This window comes from Lepeophtheirus salmonis, chromosome 5, assembly GCF_016086655.4.
Source record: "Lepeophtheirus salmonis chromosome 5, UVic_Lsal_1.4, whole genome shotgun sequence".
NCBI classification, from domain to species: Eukaryota; Metazoa; Arthropoda; class Copepoda; order Siphonostomatoida; family Caligidae; genus Lepeophtheirus; species Lepeophtheirus salmonis.
In genome coordinates, this window is record NC_052135.2 from 29,664,741 (window position 1) to 29,682,437 (window position 17,697).

The 17,697-nt window shown below is 33.6% G+C and overlaps 4 protein-coding genes and 1 long non-coding RNA gene across 6 annotated transcripts; 1 reads left to right on the top strand and 4 right to left on the bottom strand.

Annotated features, from left to right (window-relative positions):
* Positions 1–1,205: 1,205 nt before the first annotated feature.
* On the bottom strand, positions 1,206–2,016 carry RpL21 (ribosomal protein L21). The gene is made up of 3 exons (XM_040713338.2): positions 1,878–2,016; positions 1,394–1,808; positions 1,206–1,331 (listed from the first exon to the last, which is right to left on the bottom strand). The coding sequence occupies exons 2-3, from the start codon at positions 1,787–1,789 to the stop codon at positions 1,242–1,244; spliced, it is 486 nt and encodes a 161-aa protein (XP_040569272.1). The 5' UTR covers positions 1,790–1,808; positions 1,878–2,016; the 3' UTR covers positions 1,206–1,241.
* A 2,720-nt stretch (positions 2,017–4,736) lies between these two features.
* TRAM (translocating chain-associated membrane protein 1) lies at positions 4,737–7,057 on the bottom strand. Its single transcript, XM_040713337.2, has one exon. It carries the CDS (start codon positions 6,433–6,435, stop codon positions 5,251–5,253), a length of 1,185 nt encoding a protein of 394 aa, XP_040569271.1. The 5' UTR covers positions 6,436–7,057; the 3' UTR covers positions 4,737–5,250.
* An 83-nt stretch (positions 7,058–7,140) lies between these two features.
* Positions 7,141–13,183, top strand: Usp12-46 (Ubiquitin-specific protease 12/46). 2 transcript variants are annotated; one of them, XM_071888559.1, is made up of 10 exons: positions 7,141–7,739; positions 7,799–7,914; positions 8,002–8,112; positions 10,873–10,953; positions 11,089–11,305; positions 11,372–11,452; positions 11,521–11,690; positions 11,774–12,067; positions 12,138–12,281; positions 12,379–13,183. In XM_071888559.1, the coding sequence occupies exons 3-10, from the start codon at positions 8,062–8,064 to the stop codon at positions 12,502–12,504; spliced, it is 1,164 nt and encodes a 387-aa protein (XP_071744660.1). In that variant the 5' UTR covers positions 7,141–7,739; positions 7,799–7,914; positions 8,002–8,061; the 3' UTR covers positions 12,505–13,183. The 2 variants fall into 2 exon arrangements, with proteins under 2 accessions (XP_071744660.1, XP_040569269.1); XM_040713335.2 differs by lacking the exons at positions 7,141–7,739; positions 7,799–7,914; positions 8,002–8,112 and adding an exon at positions 10,389–10,625.
* Positions 8,350–10,568, bottom strand: LOC121118747 (cytoplasmic dynein 2 intermediate chain 2). The gene is made up of 4 exons (XM_040713333.2): positions 10,465–10,568; positions 9,768–10,205; positions 8,936–9,705; positions 8,350–8,875 (listed from the first exon to the last, which is right to left on the bottom strand). Exons 2-4 carry the CDS (start codon positions 10,123–10,125, stop codon positions 8,531–8,533), a joined length of 1,473 nt encoding a protein of 490 aa, XP_040569267.1. The 5' UTR covers positions 10,126–10,205; positions 10,465–10,568; the 3' UTR covers positions 8,350–8,530.
* Positions 13,184–13,416: 233 nt separating the features above from the next.
* On the bottom strand, positions 13,417–17,005 carry LOC121118751 (uncharacterized). The gene is made up of 2 exons (XR_005864557.2): positions 14,325–17,005; positions 13,417–14,273 (listed from the first exon to the last, which is right to left on the bottom strand). It is a non-coding gene; the product is annotated as an uncharacterized lncRNA (long non-coding RNA).
* Positions 17,006–17,697: the final 692 nt, after the last annotated feature.

The following is a 17,697-nucleotide window of genomic DNA, read 5'->3' on the forward strand; positions in this document are numbered from 1 at the left end:
GACATCACAAGGGATCATCTTCGGTTCTATTAGAAAGATATTTACATTGAACTCTTATATTTATTATATTCAAGATCAATAAAGATCTTACTGTTATTGTTTTTCACACGAGCATTTCATAACTAGTAAATAAAATCCACTTACTGTTTATATTTTAATTTATCCTCTATAATAATGGTTCTTTTTATTATAAAAATATACCTTATAATAAGACGATGATGGTATGTACACCCTATCTGAAGGTATTTAGAAATTGCTAGACTACGTGGTTATAAATTACAAGTAGTAGTAGGAAGCTTTTCTTAGAATAATAGTAGTCTACAGTATTCATAATAGTAGATAGATGTGGTTTTTTTTTATTCCTACAAAGGTACAGTAAGAAAATATGATAAGAATTCTTCTACTCTTAAAATGAACCTAGGCGTACGAGATGAATATTCGAAAACCATTATGAGCCCATTTACTGGAAGGCTTGTCCATGTAGATATTTGTAAATTAATGATTGGTAATTTAATTTATAGTAGGATGTTAAAACCTTATATTAAGTCTCGTCCTTTAGAATTAAGACTTATGAACGAAATTGTAAGTAGAGGTGAAAAAATCATCGCATCACATACTAGGACTGGTCCAACACTAATATTTATATATTTGTCATACTCATATATATTTTTTAATTAATGTCAAAATATGTATTTTCTGATGGCACGCCTGAGGCAGTTATTTACCATACCACCTACTTCGCTGATCTATATAATGAGTTTCGAAGACATTCCTACTCAGCCGCGAGTCCTTCTCGATAAACGAATTTGTGATTAGCTATAACCCCTATACGTCAGCAGACTTCATTATTAAGATGTATCTCAATTAGAACTAAAATGAAAGAAAAAATTGATTCTACGAAAGAGGGACAGACACGCAGACGACAAGCAGTTCAATGTTTGCATGACACTTTTAAATCAAGGCGCCAATTTGTAAAAAATTATATTAGCTACTAGATATTACTATTAGCAATCCAGTTACTAAAAACCCAATGGAATATAAGAAATATTCATTTGGTGACACTAAACTTTCTAGCAACTTGACGATTAGAATATAGGTACAGATACTTGAACCAAAGAGTATAGACCAAAACTAACGCAAGCGATACAATGAATTATTATCTTTTCTTACGCTGAAAAAGATGAAATAAAAGAACAGTAGTAGGGTTTGATTTAAAGTATGTATTGGTGTCAAAGATTAAGTTAAGCAACAAATTCATAAGGAATGGGAGCCAAAAATTGAGGTTCGTTGTCCCTGGCTGAAACGAAGTGACCAGGAATGGGCTGCTTAGCCTGCAAAGAAAAGACAGCAATGCGATATTACAGAGGTGTACTAAGTGATTCAGACAACTTACCTCTCTCTTTGTATTAGGAACAGGCTTTCCTTCCTGCTTGGCAGCAGTTTTAAGGGCCTCGTTAGCCTTGACACGTCTTAAGAAATCGGCCCGGCACTTGGAGTGGTTAACGTGCTCAATACGAACGGAGATGCGTTTAGCAAGAATACGTCCCTTCACACGCTTGTTCACAACAACACCAACAGCGTGTTTGCTTACATTAAAAACACGTCCCGTCTTTCCATGATAGGATTTGTGGGGCATACCCTTCTGGAAGGCACCATTGCCCTTAATATCAACGATGTCCCCATTCTTGTAGCACCGGAGATAAGTAGAAAGATGTTCTACACCCTTCTTCTTATAGTCCCGGGCAAACATGTCCCGAGTACCGCGTCTGTAACCCTTGGGATTCGTCATTTTGAATCAGATATTACTCCTGTAATTAGCAACAAATCAGACAATAATTAGGAAAAAATAAAGTCAAAATATAAAACTAAGGACTTACCCACTCGGACTTAAATCGGAAAAGGAAGCAGATGTAGAAAGAGAAGAAATTTTATATCCATAAACTATACCTTAACTAACTTCAACTTTTTCAACTCTCCAAACCCTTCTTAACTCCTATTACGTTTAGAGCGTTTTCACAAGACGTCATCTCTCGGCCATCTTGGAGGCATAAGTAGAAATCGACAAGACGTAAAAAAAAAAAAAAGCTATAGGATTAGAAAAGGAAAAACAGTTAGCGCTATTGTGATCATAATGATTCTCATTTCTTATTGTCGTAGTAATAGGATTTCATTCCGTAAGAAGAATTCTTGCAGAATACTTATCACGGTTTTTGGGAACGAGGAAAAATCCGCGTTATATAGGGACGTTTTTAGTAATAAAACCCGTAAAATGGGATAAATTATTTTTCAAAGTCCACTGTTTACTATTTCACCTTTGTTTTTTTAGTATGGTTAGTACAATAAAAACATTTTATTCATAATTAATCACTTAAAATAATGTATGCCAGACAAAATATTGTAAAATAATTGTGAAAATTAATCTTAATCTTGTATTTACTTGATTTTTAATCCGTTCATTTCAATGCTGTAAAATTTGAACAATTGGAACTTGAACAATATTTATTTAACCTTTTTAATTGCAAGTTTGTATGTTAAATGTTAAGTAATAACCAAAAGTTTTAAGTCTATGCATAAAGTAAAATACTTACAGGACTCCCCCTATACAAAATTATACTCTTATAGTATGAATATATAGACTTATAGCCATAGTATCAACGAACTCTTCAACATCTACAAAAATTCTTGTTTTTGATAATTTATTATATAATAATAATATAAAAACCGCGATATGAGGGAAATATACCGCGCTATGCGAAGTCCTTGTTATTTGAAACCACTTTATGTGGGGACTTCCTGTATATTTAAATATAACTAAAATATTTTTCCTACAATATTGCTAATTTATACCATTATTTGTAGAAAGGCAATATAAAAAAAACCAGATTATCCTACTTTTCTTGCTCCTGTACAATCTGGAACAAAATGAATTTAAAAAAAAAATGCTTATGCCTATGGGAAATGAAAACAATGATAATAGTATTAAACTATTTTTAATTACAGTGGTCATAAAATATCCATAATACTCAGCAGACATAAATTAAACGATCGGTAATTGGTCATTGGTATCCTTGTAAAATAATACACTCATAATGATTTTTACTACTTTTTAGTTTGATTGTACTCCAATAACAACACTATTTTTCTTTGTCGTTAAGTTGAAATATTTTTTTAAAGCATTGACTATATCGACAATTATGCTTCCAAGATTTTGCTCATCCGATTTGTCAGTCACAGTTTGAAAATTATGTAGGTTTTTTTATCTGGAGAAGAGTATCATCAAATTAAAGATATGTAATTTTAATACAGTTAAAATAAAAACTAATCAATTTCTGAAGGCTTTAACTTAAAAAAAATAAGATGAAATGGTGTCTTAAAAGTCATTAATAAAATATATAACTTTAATAAGAAACATTTAGTTATTCACATATTATACTATTTTACATTGTATTGGAATTGCATTATCAAACACCTAAAAATAATTTCATTATTTATAACAGTTCAGATTATAGCCAATGACATCTTAATAAATATGTATCTGAAGTAAAATCTATTTATAACATGTATGATGGATTTTCTACATTTATTGTGTGTATTTAACCGTTCTTGAGCTATAAATAGTTGAAAAAGCTTAAAATGGTTCTAAATTAATATTTTACTACCTGTTCTTTCACATTTGATGTATTTTACCATCGAGTTTCCAACTATTATATTCCCCTTAATGATATTGCATTCATTTTTTTATTGATTAAATTTCTTATTCATTGTATTGATCTTATATATTTCATTAAAATTGATTAATTTAATCTCAAAAATGATTTCTAAAAAAATAATTATACTTGAACTTTTATTATAAAATTATTCATTGATTTTTTAATATCATTTTTTTTAAATAAAAGGAGTAATATCAATCACAAAAATACAGCATTTAGAGTCCTACCTACATATTGTATCCCTAATATCTACAATAACGGAAGTGAAATCATCCTCCTGGGATAAAGGACAACTCTAAACAGCAATATATATTATTCACAAAACAATCAGTTAAAGTAATCCATGACTAAACTCTACCAACAATAAATGTTCTCTCAAATTAATATTAATATCGAACGAAAAAGGTTGATGCACCCCTAACTGTCTCTTTGGACTAGAATATTCATCTTTATGAAATTTGGAGGATTTTTGTTCTAATCTGAATTCCTCCAAGTAGACTCAGGGACTAACAGGTTTACTCATTCTCTCCTCTTGAAGTATTCCTCTCTAAACGAAAATAATCATTCAGGGTTTTATTAGCATAGCTAACTTTTTATTGTAAATAAATATTATAATTTCGACAAGTAATGGGAATGCTATGAAGGAAGGCAATGTTTTATTAAGTATAAGGAAACTGGGTCGGATTTAAAATTATCCGTGGATTATATAAGGGAGACATTTTACTTTGAAATCTATGTTTAACTAATTCTAGCGCACTCTGAAAAACTGAAAATAGTTCAAAATTAAGCAAGACCACCATGAATCATGATAGAAAAGTTGATTAAACCCACAAATAATTATAACACAACCTATACTCCTTTGTCTTGATTTCATATTTAAGCATATTTTTTCTTTTTTTCACTAATAGGTACAATAATCCTAACATTGGTTGAAATTTTTATAGTGTAGTACATTGTAGAAACTGATTAACAATAATACAAAATCAATATGAGAAGCCAGTTGAATAAAAATAATATTCTAATTAATTCGGTAGACAATCTTGAGGTTTTATTCCTTTTTTTTTTTTTTTTTAAATACATATCGGAAACTATTTTTCAATATTTAAAATATAAAAAAACATAAACTACAAGGAATATAATTGCGATGGTTTTCTCAAAAAATTGCAATGAACAAATAAAAATGTATATTAAAAAACCAACAAATAAACATAATTATATATAAAAATATAGGTAAAAATTTGTAACGCCTTTCTTATACGAAGATTTCGGATATTGATAAAATAAATAAAATGCATTTAGAGTTCTAAAACTTCCCCTTATCTTATGCAATCTGAACTCTCGAAAGAAATGTCCTTTATGTTTGATGTCAAAATCTATGCCGTATGTATGAAGTTTCAAGTTTGAATTGATACAGTTCATTAGCTGGTCCATTTACTTTGTCGTGTTGGATACAGGAATTAGGAGAAGACACTTGGTTTAATTCTTTTGTTCATTTGTGCTCGAATGAAGATATATATAATTATAAATGGAGATAGTTTGTTCACTTTCTTTGTCTCAAGGTCTTGGACGCAGCTTGATCTACTTCTGGTAAATCATCGACATCATCTTGTACCTCTTCTTTCTTGGATATTTGCCTTTCTTTTCTCTTAGCTGCCTTTTCTTGTTGCATCTTTGATTTAGACTTTTTATCTGATGCGGATTGAGATCCGAGACCAGTTAGAGCTGCCTTTTCCCTTTTTAACTTCAATTGCAAAGTAATGAAGTTCCACATAAGCCAGGCTTGACGAAGACAGATGACAACGAGAGCACACAATCTAAGTAAAGGTGTGTTAAAGTTGCCCCTGGAGAAGTCAAGAACTTGATCATCGGAGAGAGCGAGTCCATACCAGAAAGTAAGTACAGCTACGGTGATACTTCCAAGACGAGCAAGAACAAAGCATAAGTCATGCACCTTAAAGAGTGGCTCAGACAAATTCATTTTTACTGAGTAATTAACGAGACGAGCAGCATGGAAAATGAATCTCACAGTGTATTGCAACAAAAGAAGTGCAAGAGCAACACGAGTGAAGGAAAAGACGTAAGCTGCGCCAATAAGAAGGATGTGGATGGTGGCTGTGCTCACTTTGCTTAAGATGTCCTCATTCTTGACCTTATGGAAGTAGAGATCAGGGAAGGTATGGAGCCAATAAGAGAGTTGTAATAGGAAGAAAAACTTGTAAGAGAAGCTCATGTTGGTATGTGGGTATCCTTCCCAAATGGAATGGATACTATTAGGGAACTCGCGGAATATCAAGTCCACGGCCCAAACAACGGAAACCAAATAGAATGCCACGAGTTGCCCGGATTCATTGAATTTGGCATGCTTACTCCTACTCAAATGAAGCTTCCTGTTCATTTTGTCAAGAACATACTCCTGGAGAATGGCGTGCATCACGATGCTGATCAGCAAGTAGAAAAATATTCCACAGGCATCCTTGAGCCCAGCAGTATACATTATCACTTCTCCAGAAGGGGAAGCGGGAAGGTGAGGAGCAGCATTCGAAGGAACCGTGACATTATGCTGAATGGCAATGAAAAGAGACGCCGCGGGACTCGACGTTTGGAACATCAGTCCCACTACGAAAATCATTGCAAAACAAGCAACAATATCCGCATGATTCTGGATCATGAATTCATGACTCAGGATTGGAGGATTCTTCGTGCTTCCTCGCTTCTTCACCACCATTGTCGATCGCACCTATCTGCACAACTTGAGTCTCTCAAATGTAATGAAAACGTCATTGAAACCAAGTTGAATTATAAAAAGAAGAAAAAAGGAAAAGTCTCCCTCTTTTTCCGTCTACGTGTCCGCCCCCACGACAGCCAATCTTAAATCTACTATCAGCTACTCAAACCAACTCCAAGGCAGCGACATCTAACTACATAACTTCATACTCCTTCATACAGACACTCAGCTTGCTCTTTCCTCATCCCATTTCTTCATGTTGGAACTTACAACTTATTTTCATCAATTTGCACTCTCTGACTACCTTCTTTCATCTCCCATTAACATTAAACAGGACATGGCCTTCATGTCCTCGTCTTACTATATTTACTTCTACATATTTTATACTTAACCTTTTTAAAAAGGAAAAACAACCTCACTGAGTAGGGATTTTTTTAAATGCACGAATTAGGATCCCTCTCTAATCAAACTTATAATTTTTCACGAATGGATTTGAAATCATAGCAAGTAAACCTTTTATAACTGTTTGAGCTCAATCATATAAAAAGAACGAAACAATAATAATTATTACAATGATTACAAGGAACAATGTTTGTTCATATTCATATGAATTGATACCCTTAAATATAGCTATTAGTTTCTTCATTATTCGGAATGATAAAAATTATAACTGATAAGGAAGAATTATTAATGTGATTATGAATTGTTGCTCAAACTAACTTTAAGGAAGAGTAGCTAGTTATTAGTTGTCTCCGTTCATATATTCAAAGTGTTGTTCATGATTAACATTTTATTTTCCCTTACAAAGTAAAATAATTGATTGTACATTTTCACTTTTGCATAATAGGTATATTATAGTGTGGAATAATTTAAAAAAATGAATATCATATGTATATTTGTTTCCTTAACCTATAATATTGTATCTCTAAAAGTATAACACTATGTAGTATGTGTACTCTTCCATAAGAGCAAGTAACCCAACCTCTTAGCTTCTCTGACTCAAAAAAAAAATTACCTCGGTGCTAACATAGAAATATACCATGAATTTTGCCGTCAGCCGTCAATGTTTCTGTTTTTTCCCTTATCAGTGTTCTTAACATTGATTGGTTAAATTATAATTAGCTATTATTTAGCTGGTCACAATTCCCAGCAATCATGGAATAATAGTTTCATAGTTGGGAAAGATTGGCTAACTACCAAGACTGATTTTGTGCGTTTTCTTATCGGAATAAAGGTTGCGTGAAACAATCGAGGGAACGACTTGAAAAAAAATCAGAAAGAAAAGAATAGAGTAAACAAAAATAGTAACTAAATACACAAATAAATAATAGTACTGAACAGAATAATTATCGAATACGATTAGGTTCAACAGTGGATTTTGGAGTTTTACGGCAAAAATACTAACATCAATTACTAGTCATTAACATTTTTCATTCTCTAGAGTTAGCAATGAACCTATCTTAGAGATTTTTCTGTTGGGTAAGGCTTCATCTTATGACTTGTATCGACTGATGGATTGTGAACTACTCGTTGCTAATGCTGTTTTTTAATTTTCTTATAATATAGATTCTGAAAAATTTCTGAGTTAGAGCTCATTTCGAATGTTGTCAATCCTTTTGGGCCTGGATGTCAGATTTAAAAAGGATATTGGGAGATCGGCTTATTCCTTGTGCAATGGTATGATATTTGTTTATGTCTATTTTTTAAAACCTCTTTTTAAGCATTGTTGTAACTTGTTAATTGATGGATGGATGGCTTAATCCAGAACCACTGATATGGGGCTTATTATAATTTATATCATTACCGTTTGTTCTGGATTTTTGTCCTAAAGCAATGGTTAAAAATACCATAATGGAAGCAAAACTCATAATATAAGTTGATTTTTGTTTGACTTATGATTTTTAAGTCCGATCCTTGTTCATTCATAATTACATAAATATTCATTTATTTCATTTAGTAGAACTTTTAAAGGCTTATATAAATTAAAATAATATATTTTAATACCCTGGTTACAAATGAAGAAAAAAATGATTGTATATACTATATAAAAAATTAAATCGACTAAATGCAACTTGCACTTGCAATTATGTTAACATTATTCTTCACGATCTTTGTTAATCAGTGTTGAAAATTTTTGATTCTCTGACTCTGGTACTAGTTCTTCTTTTACTTTAAAAATCATGGTTTTTCCGTCTTTATCCCCTAAAGCAGCAACTTTTCCATCCTTGGATATACACAGTTTTTTGTATTTCCCATCGTTTTCCTTTATAATGCAGCCCTTTTCTTCACTGAGAAGATTAAATGTTTGAACGTTGTACTCCGTGAGGTACGTAAATATAGACGGAGATCTTTTGGACCATAAAATATGTAATGCTATGTCTTCTATTGAAATTATTCGAATTGGAGATTGAGGATATATTACACTGTAGAGTCGAATTTCCTAATAAATAGTTGCCCTATTTAGTTATTGTAATTATATGTATGTATTTAATTAATTTACCATATCAGATCCTGAAGAGAGGAAAATTTGATTTTGGAAGGGAGAAAAATCTAATGCCATAACTTTGCCTTTATGTATGGGGGAGAATATTGTAGCAGTTATTTCGGATTTGATCATCCAATCATCTTCTGTTAGGTTGTTGAAGAGTCCGATAGAAGTAAAGATAATAACACCCGCCTCTGTCCCTATTACTAGCCCATCCTTATATTTTAAATCAATTGATATTGTTGTGATTCCAACTTCTGCAGTCATTCTTGACTTTAATTTCAAACTTCGAGGCAAATTGTCAGCATGAACTTTGAACTGCTTTTGAGCTTCTAATTTATTTTGAATTTCATTGATGAACCAAATTAGTATTTTACCATCTAAACCAGCGCTGACTATTAAATATTTTCCATCTATACCTAGTGTGGTCCATTCTAAGCAGGTTATTCTCTCTCTATGGCCATTTGATGTTGACACAATTGGAGTTGAGTAGTCATCTCTACTACTATAGTAAAATAATTCACCTGAGTACCCTCCTGCTGCAAATGCTTCCGAATCAGAAGGATGATGAGAAATGCATCCAATACATGTTGGACAGGATACTTTAAAATGGGGTTCCTTTGGATTGAAAGATCTTTTAGTAAGACTCCAAATATGTATACTAGAAGAGTGACCACACCAATCATTATGCTCTTCATTCACTGCATATCCTACGACAATTGTAGTGTTTGCTAAATTCCAAGATAGAGATGATACACTTATATCCTCTAAATCTTCACCTTCATCTGTCAGAGATATTCATATTGATGCAATCAAAAAGATAATTATATACATAAATGATCATTACCCTTTTTACTTCCGCTAAGCGTGTGTATATTTCTGTAATGTGCATTCTCTGATGAATCCTTTAATCCTTCATACCCCTCAAATGCGCGGCTCTCCCTTGAAGCTTTCAATTCCTTTTCCATAACTCCCCTAGCTTCGATCAAAAATTTATCTAATCTGTATTCATCAATAGTCTTTTCAATCTCTTTATGCGTTTGTACTGCTTTTTCCTGATATATCTTAACTTGTGATCCTACTTCTCGACGTCCCCATGACTCAGTTTGCATTCCCTTAGGTTCCTTCTTTTTTTCAACTCTCCACGTAGGTGGAAAGTCCCTTTCGAAATCGAATTCAATAGCATTTTTATCTTGGAATATCATTATTATGCTATCAAATTAGTTATTTGACTTTTGAAAGGTATGATCTCTTCCTGAACTTGCTTTCTTATGTATCTTCATGACTGAGCATTATAATTTATATATTATTTTCATATTTATTTGATAATGCACATATATTAATTATTCATATGCATTCTAGATATAATATATATTAATTAATTTTATTTTTCGGAAGTTGGTACGTTATAGGAAAATTAATTTATATGTTAGTATTATTATTATTATTTTGTTTAAGTCTATGCATGCATAGTGTTTATATTATGTTGTTAAGTATTTTATTGAATCACGGGCGTGCTTCATATAAACTTAAGTCACACTCACTCTACTACTACCACCAGCATCAGCACAGTTATAAGGCCCATCCTCTTTATATACTACTATTATATAGATTCTCTGTCAAAAATATATTACATACAATATTCTCTCTCTTCCTTACAAACCCTACCCTCTGCAGCTGTAGTAATTTTCATCATAATATAAAAGTTAGAAGAAGCTTTCCCTCTTTGATTCCTTTTTCCCCTTATTATTATTGTTATAGTCAGAGTCGTCTTCTTTTGGAATTATGCTCTAATATATCCAAGAGAAAATTTATTTTGTACATGTATATATACATATTATAAATATTATTATATGTTGTATATACCTCGATAAACTTTTTTAAACACTACTACTTAATCATCTATACCATTCCACAATCATCAATTTGTTATGTTTGATTTTGTTCTAAAGGGTGCCTCAGCTTCGCAATTGGAGAAGGACATTGGATCTGATCTCTTTCCTGCAAATGAACATTATTTTGGATTGGTCAATGTAAGTACATATAACTTTTTATTAAATATGTTGTAAGATTTCTCAGTGAACTATCACTAAATGTTTATAAGTTGCAAATTTTTTGATAAGTTATGACTAAATTTACTAAATTACGACTCCTTTTCACACAACTAGTTTGGTAATACTTGTTACTCTAATTCCGTACTTCAAGCCCTCTACTTTTGTAAGCCCTTCCGAGACAAGGTTCTGGAGTACAAGGCAAAGAACAAACGGAGTAAAGAAACTCTTTTAACATGTCTGGCGGATTTGTTTCATTCCATTGCTACGCAGAAGAAAAAAGTTGGGACGATTGCTCCAAAAAAGTTCATAGCTCGACTTCGGAAAGAAAAAGGTTTGTAATACAAGATTTAATGAAGCAAAAAATTTACCTCTAATCAAATAATGTCTTTATTTTTAGTCGAATTCGATAATTACATGCAGCACGACGCACACGAGTTCCTTAATTTCTTAATAAATCATATTAACGAAATTATACTTGGTAAAAACGTCTTAATCTTATATATACATATACTGACTTCATATGTCCGTTTTCAATTATTTTCTTAGCTGAAAGAAATCAAACCAATACCAAATCATCGAAACAGTCGGGTAATGGGACGAATGCTATGCCAAATAATTTAAACAATAATGGTTCAGATGCCAATCCTCCTACATGGATAAATGATATTTTTCAAGGAATCCTTACTAGTGAAACCCGTTGTTTGAATTGTGAAACGGTACTTTAAGTTCCAGAATTTTATATTCATATAAGTATATATGTAACCATAGATGATGATTGAACTGAACAATAATTTAATAGGTCACAAGCAAAGATGAAGACTTCTTTGATTTGAGTATTGATGTTGAACAAAATACTTCCATCACCAATTGTCTTCGAAATTTTAGTAACACAGAAACTCTCTGCAATGATAACAAATTTAAGTGTGATTCATGTTACTCATATCAAGAAGCGCATAAACGGCTAAGAGTCAAGAGACTACCAAATATCCTTGCTCTCCACCTAAAAAGATTCAAATATATGGAACAATATAATAGATTTATCAAAGTATCGCATCGAGTTGTTTTTCCTCTTGAGCTTCGAATCTTTAATACGGTAAGATGTAAACAAGGGACTGCTGGAGTTACTTAATAATAATATATTTCTCTTGTTTGTTTGTTTTTAGTCTGACGATGCAGTTAATCCAGATCGAATGTATGATTTAGTTGCCGTCGTCATTCATTGTGGATCAGGTCCTAACCGTGGTCATTATATCTCCATTGTGAAATCTTTTGGCTTTTGGCTAATTTTTGATGATGACATTGTTGATGTGAGTAATAAGGACTTAATAAAAGTAAAGAGACTCTAAGGTAGTCTTTTTAGATAAAAGTATTTTGAATTAACCATTATATTATGTGATTATTCAGAAAATTGATGCCTCTGCTATCGAAGACTTTTTCGGACTTACAGCAGATGTTCAAAAATCGTCAGAAACTGGATACATTCTGTTTTATCAGTCTAGGGACTCTATCACTTCTATGAACGCTCAATAACAATTATTGCATCCTAAAATTTATTTCCTCTGTGGTCAGTCAAATACAATAATTGAAGAAGAAGAAGGAATACTTACTTTATCGTTGAACTTAAAAGATAAGAAATGCTCAGTTTATATTTATACATGTATTAATTATTGAATCAATTTGTGAGATATTCTTATCCCCTCCCCCTAAAAATACTCATTCTACATATGATCCTTCAACTACCCTTTTTAAATAAAAGAAATTAGAATTGATGCCTTACATAAAAGATATGTTATATTTTATAGAAATTTTACTACTTAAAATCAAGGTGTTTTTTTTATATCATTACTATAGTTGAAGAACTAGGATGATGATCTTTTGCACATTTTTGTTCCTTCTCACATTTTTAGAAGTAATATGGATCATGGTTCATGTTAAATTTTTATTATTTCTTTTTTGATATTTTTTTTCTAGCAAAAAAAGTAAAAAAATGAGTAGACAGCCCATCGTCCATGATTTTTATCCAATATCATCAATTAGTTTAACTTCATCATTTTGGATTTAAAGAGTTAAACGATTCAATTATTAGTTGAAATTATTTTATTTGATTTTATTATGACGACATAAATTCACTCAGATCTATATTTATGAAAGAAAAAACCAATGAATAAATTGATTTATATTTATTATGGAATAAAATAAGTTTGCTTTATTTCTCTATGTTCTGTGTCATTCCTTATTTACCGTGGAGTAATTAATCCAACAAAATGTATACACATTATAAGAGACCAATCGAAGTGAAGGGACCCTTTGATATAGTATGCTGTATTATTATCCCAGCTGATAAAATTAAACAACCAAATTAATGTTGTTCAAGATGCCTTATTAACTACTTATTTCTCCAATAATGAATAACAAAGTTTGGAATCACTAATATCAGGAGTGTTAAATTCTTCTCTGGCACATATCTCAGACATGTTGCCATTTTCTGTTTATTAATTATACGTCCAGTTAAGAGAGGCACACAAGCTACTAAAATACAGAGCTATTTTTAAGATATAAAACACTGTGATATATAAAACTGGTAAAGTAAGCCTACTTGATACTATAATTAAAACAAATGACATCACCCCCAATCAATTGAGCTGGTGGCAAAGTTGGTTATTGTGTCTTGTCTTGACTTGGTCCTGGATTCTCACGGTCCAGATTGGTTCGCCAATCTTGCTCACTATGGTTCCCGGGACACATTTGTCCTCACGTTTATGGTAACTTTTACTCTAGACCTTCATTTCTTTGGTGTAGCCTTTATCATTTACAATAGGGAAGCTTGATGCAGTTTCAGCATAGGAGGTAATAAAACCATCTAGGCAGGTTCGTATTGGACGAGTTAACAGAAGTTTAGCCTGAGTTCCCCTACCATTGAGCGGTGTAGACCGATATGACAAAAGCAGTTCATCTGGGGAGATATTGAGGTTCTTTTTTACCGTGTCCTTCACAATTCTAACTGCTCTTTCTGCCTGACCATTCGATTCAGGGTGATATAAAGGTGAGAGTGTATGCTTTACTCCACATTCGTTCAACTTTGATTTGAACCATGAATCATTGTACTGAGGTCAATTATCTGAGTAGACAATTCGAGAAAATCCAAACCTTGTGAAACACGAAAATAATTGCTTGATTGTCGCTTCAGTGGAAGTACTTGACATAGTTGCAGCCTCAATCCATTTGGATCCCAAGTCCATCAGCACCAGAACATCTTTATCGTTTACTTTGGCATAATCGACATGAATACGCTCACAAGCCTAAGCAGGAGTAAAGGGAATGTATTGTGACGAAGGCGAGGATGCGTGTACCTGACAAGTTTCGCAGGCTGTGGCGTAGCCGCTGATGTCTTCATCGATACTGGGCCCCCACAATTTCTGCCGCGCTATGGCCTTCCTTTTCACAATGCCACGGTGCGTCAGGTGCAGTTCCTCCAAAAACTTATATCGCAGAGACTTGGGTACTACCAGCCAAATATCCCATCACAGCAGCTCATTCTTTATAGAGAAACAATTCTTCTTCCTGAGTTAGCCTCTAGACTCGACTTTGGACCAATCTCCAGACTTTGCAGCATTCGTGGCTTGACGCAGTTGATGGGCAGAGGCTCATCAAATGTCCCACGAGAGAATGCATCAGCATGAGAGAGCTCCGATCCTTTGACGTGTTTGATTTTGAAGTTGAACATAGATAAGTTAACAACAAAACGAGCTAGTCTTGCAGTGACAACTTGCGGGAGTTGCTTCTTCGGACTCAAGATGTACTCCAAGGGCTTGTGGTCAGTCTTGATGGTAAAAGGACGACCTAGTAGATATCTCTTGAGCTTTGTAAGGCCAAACATGATAGCTCGATCGATCTGAGAATAATTTTTCTCAGCCTGAGACAGCTTACGGGATGCAAATGCGACAGGAAGTTCTTTATCTTTGTCCCATTGGAACGGTACAGCACCAAGTCCAAGCGGCGATGCATCCATAGTTAAAGTTAGCTGACGAGAAGGGGCGTTATGCATAAGACAGGGGATTCTGATACAGATTTTCGATGGAAATAAAACTCAGCTCAACCAAGACGAACCTCAAAAATTCAACACTACTTTTGGGAGCTCATATAATGGAGTCGTATTCGAAGATAGGTCATTCAAGAAGTAGCTATAAAATTGAACTAGATCCAAGAATGATCTGACTTCTACAGCAGAGGTTGGGACAGGAAAATCAATAAATGGACGAATGACCTCAGGGTTCAGTGAGCGGCCTTGTTTCGAGACCTTGAATCCAAGGTAGGTTTATTCAGGCCTTGCAAAAACATATTTGCTCTGATTGAGCCGTGCACAAACAGCACAGATACGTTCATACACTTTACGTAGTGTCCATAAATGCACGGATTGGGTCTTTGAATAAACAAGAAGATCATCGATATAAACTTTCACATTAGTTATGTTATCAAATAGTTATTCTTGGACTGATTGTACTATAGCTGGAGGTGAAGGTAGACATTAAGTCAGTACATTGTACTTCAACAACCCAATAGGGGTATTAACTGTCAGGAGTTCTTTGGAGCCTTCATCAAACTTGTATTGTTCATAATAATGTCAAAAATCCAACTTAGAGATAAATTTTGAGTTTCAACCATTCCGGTAAATAGTTCTCCCGGATGAGGTAAAGGGTAGAGTTGCTTGTTAATAATTTGTGTGAGGGTATATGTGAAATTCGCACAGACACATACCTTTCCATTCTGTTCGAGCACGGTTACAATCGGAGATCCCCATTCTGATGTATCAACCCTTGTAAAAGTTCCGCGCTTATTCATTGCTTGCAACTCATCAATTACGTGACTGTGGAGAGCCAGGGGTACCACATGTGCTCCTATAAACCTTGCCGCCTTAGCATCATTTTCAACGTGAACCACAGCCCTTGAGTGCATAGCAATATGACCAGGGAAGTCTATAAAAATTTCTTCAAAATCGCGGTTATAGGATTCCATTTTCCATTACATTCCTTAGCAGCATCACACAGGAAACTAGGCGAGTGTAAGGAGACCAATTCAGGTCTAGGTAAGCTTGAGATCCCAAAATTGGCTGGTCCACATCTGTAGTAAGGAATTCCAATGGTCCTTGATAAGACCCATTCATCACAATCGGTAAGGCAACAGGGCCATAAGTTCTAATTTTATTCATTCCATTTGCCGTGATATTACCAGTGACTTCAGAGCTTAAGGACGTAGGGACTCTACTCTCCGGGAGAATGTTCACATTGTCACCCAAATCGATTAAAAAGGTAAGCAACTCTTCATTCACGATTAGGTTCACATAAGCTCTTTGAGAGGTTTCTGAACGGGAGACGTGGTATGTATGTACATCCCGTAACAGTGCTGCTCACCCCGGACTTACAGCAGTAACCAAAGTGATCAGTGCCATTGCACTTACGGCACTTCTTGCCAATTGACAACTTGCAAGGCGGGCACATGTGAATACCCACAAAAGTTATAGGGCTTCTTCAAAAGCTGTACATTACCCCGAGGCCGGTCTTGACGAGAATTAATACTTTCGGGACGACGTGTCCCCTTGAAGCCTTTATGCTCAGACATGAGAACGGCTCTATCTGAGTTAATCTGAGGGGAGTGGGTCTCTGCATTCTGTAAAGGTCGTACCAGCTGGATCACTTCCTATAGCTTGAAGATCTTTTTTTTTCAAATACCAGCTGACGCACTTTGGGAGCGGACGTATTCTTAACAATAGTTCCAACGAGGACATCATCTTCATAGGATTTATTACAGTTAGCACAGAGAAGCTTACTGAATCTGTCTTGGGAGCGAAGGCGGGAAACGTAGTCCTCAATCGGCTCTCCCACACTCTGCTTCAACTCCGTTAGGCAGAAGTGCTCAAAAAGTATCGATTGCACATAATTTTAAAATAGTTTATTTTTGATACTTGGAACTGTCGTCCTTTCGCTCTTGTTGCTGCTGTTATCACAATGGTGTCCCTAATTTATTTCCTCTTACACTTTTGCAGAATTATAATATTTATAACCATGAAAAAAAAAATCCTCTAGCACAAAAAAATTTAAAGTCATAATTTTGGAAAATTTCAATCAACTTCTCTTTTTCTAAAAAAATATTATTCTTTCAAATTTAGTCTCTTCCCATAAATAAATCTTAATCTGAAAACTTATTTAATTTTCGAACTTAAATTTAGGATTCAGAAGGAAACAAAATATTCTGTCAAAAAAAAAAAAGAAAAAAAAAAAATGATAACCCCTCCTCCCACCCCCTCCAGACACTCTTGTAAATACATTCCTGTGCGGTAGATAGTATACTGCGTCATTTGTTGTATCCATAACCTAGTCAACAGATTGATATGCTCTTAAGCACACACTAGACGTAGGCTGATATATCGAATCGAAAAACTGATATATAGGGCAATATATCTAGTATCTGCATTTTACCGGTATCAGAGAAAATGTGTGGAAATTTCGATATTTTATGTGATACAATTTAGAAAAAAAGAGTTAATAAAAAACTGTTGTTCAATTTTTATAGCAAGGGAATGTTTAATACAAGGAGTATTCGGAATTAAATGACTGAATGTATCTCATATATGTACTTCTTAAAAAGAGTTCGACACCAAGTTTGTTCAATACATTAAGTAAAAATCCAAAATGAGATTAATTTTTGTTAAATTTGTCTTCCTTAGAA

Excerpts from the sequence above, each read along its gene's own strand:
- RpL21 (XM_040713338.2), bottom strand. The coding sequence starts at position 1,789 with ATGACGAATCCCAAGGGTTACAGACGCGGTACTCGGGACATGTTTGCC. Across the intron at positions 1,332-1,393 it reads TTCCTAATACAAAGAGAGAG|GCTAAGCAGCCCATTCCTGG; the intron begins GTAAGTTGTCTG and ends TTTTCTTTGCAG.
- TRAM (XM_040713337.2), bottom strand. The coding sequence starts at position 6,435 with ATGGTGGTGAAGAAGCGAGGAAGCACGAAGAATCCTCCAATCCTGAGT.
- LOC121118747 (XM_040713333.2), bottom strand. The coding sequence starts at position 10,125 with ATGATATTCCAAGATAAAAATGCTATTGAATTCGATTTCGAAAGGGAC. Across the intron at positions 9,706-9,767 it reads GCTTAGCGGAAGTAAAAAGG|ATGAAGGTGAAGATTTAGAG; the intron begins GTAATGATCATT and ends TATCTCTGACAG. Across the intron at positions 8,876-8,935 it reads TCTCTTCAGGATCTGATATG|GAAATTCGACTCTACAGTGT; the intron begins GTAAATTAATTA and ends ACTATTTATTAG.
- Usp12-46 (XM_040713335.2), top strand. The coding sequence starts at position 10,404 with ATGTTGTTAAGTATTTTATTGAATCACGGGCGTGCTTCATATAAACTT. Across the intron at positions 10,954-11,088 it reads ATTATTTTGGATTGGTCAAT|TTTGGTAATACTTGTTACTC; the intron begins GTAAGTACATAT and ends TCACACAACTAG. Across the intron at positions 11,691-11,773 it reads GTTGTTTGAATTGTGAAACG|GTCACAAGCAAAGATGAAGA; the intron begins GTACTTTAAGTT and ends ATAATTTAATAG.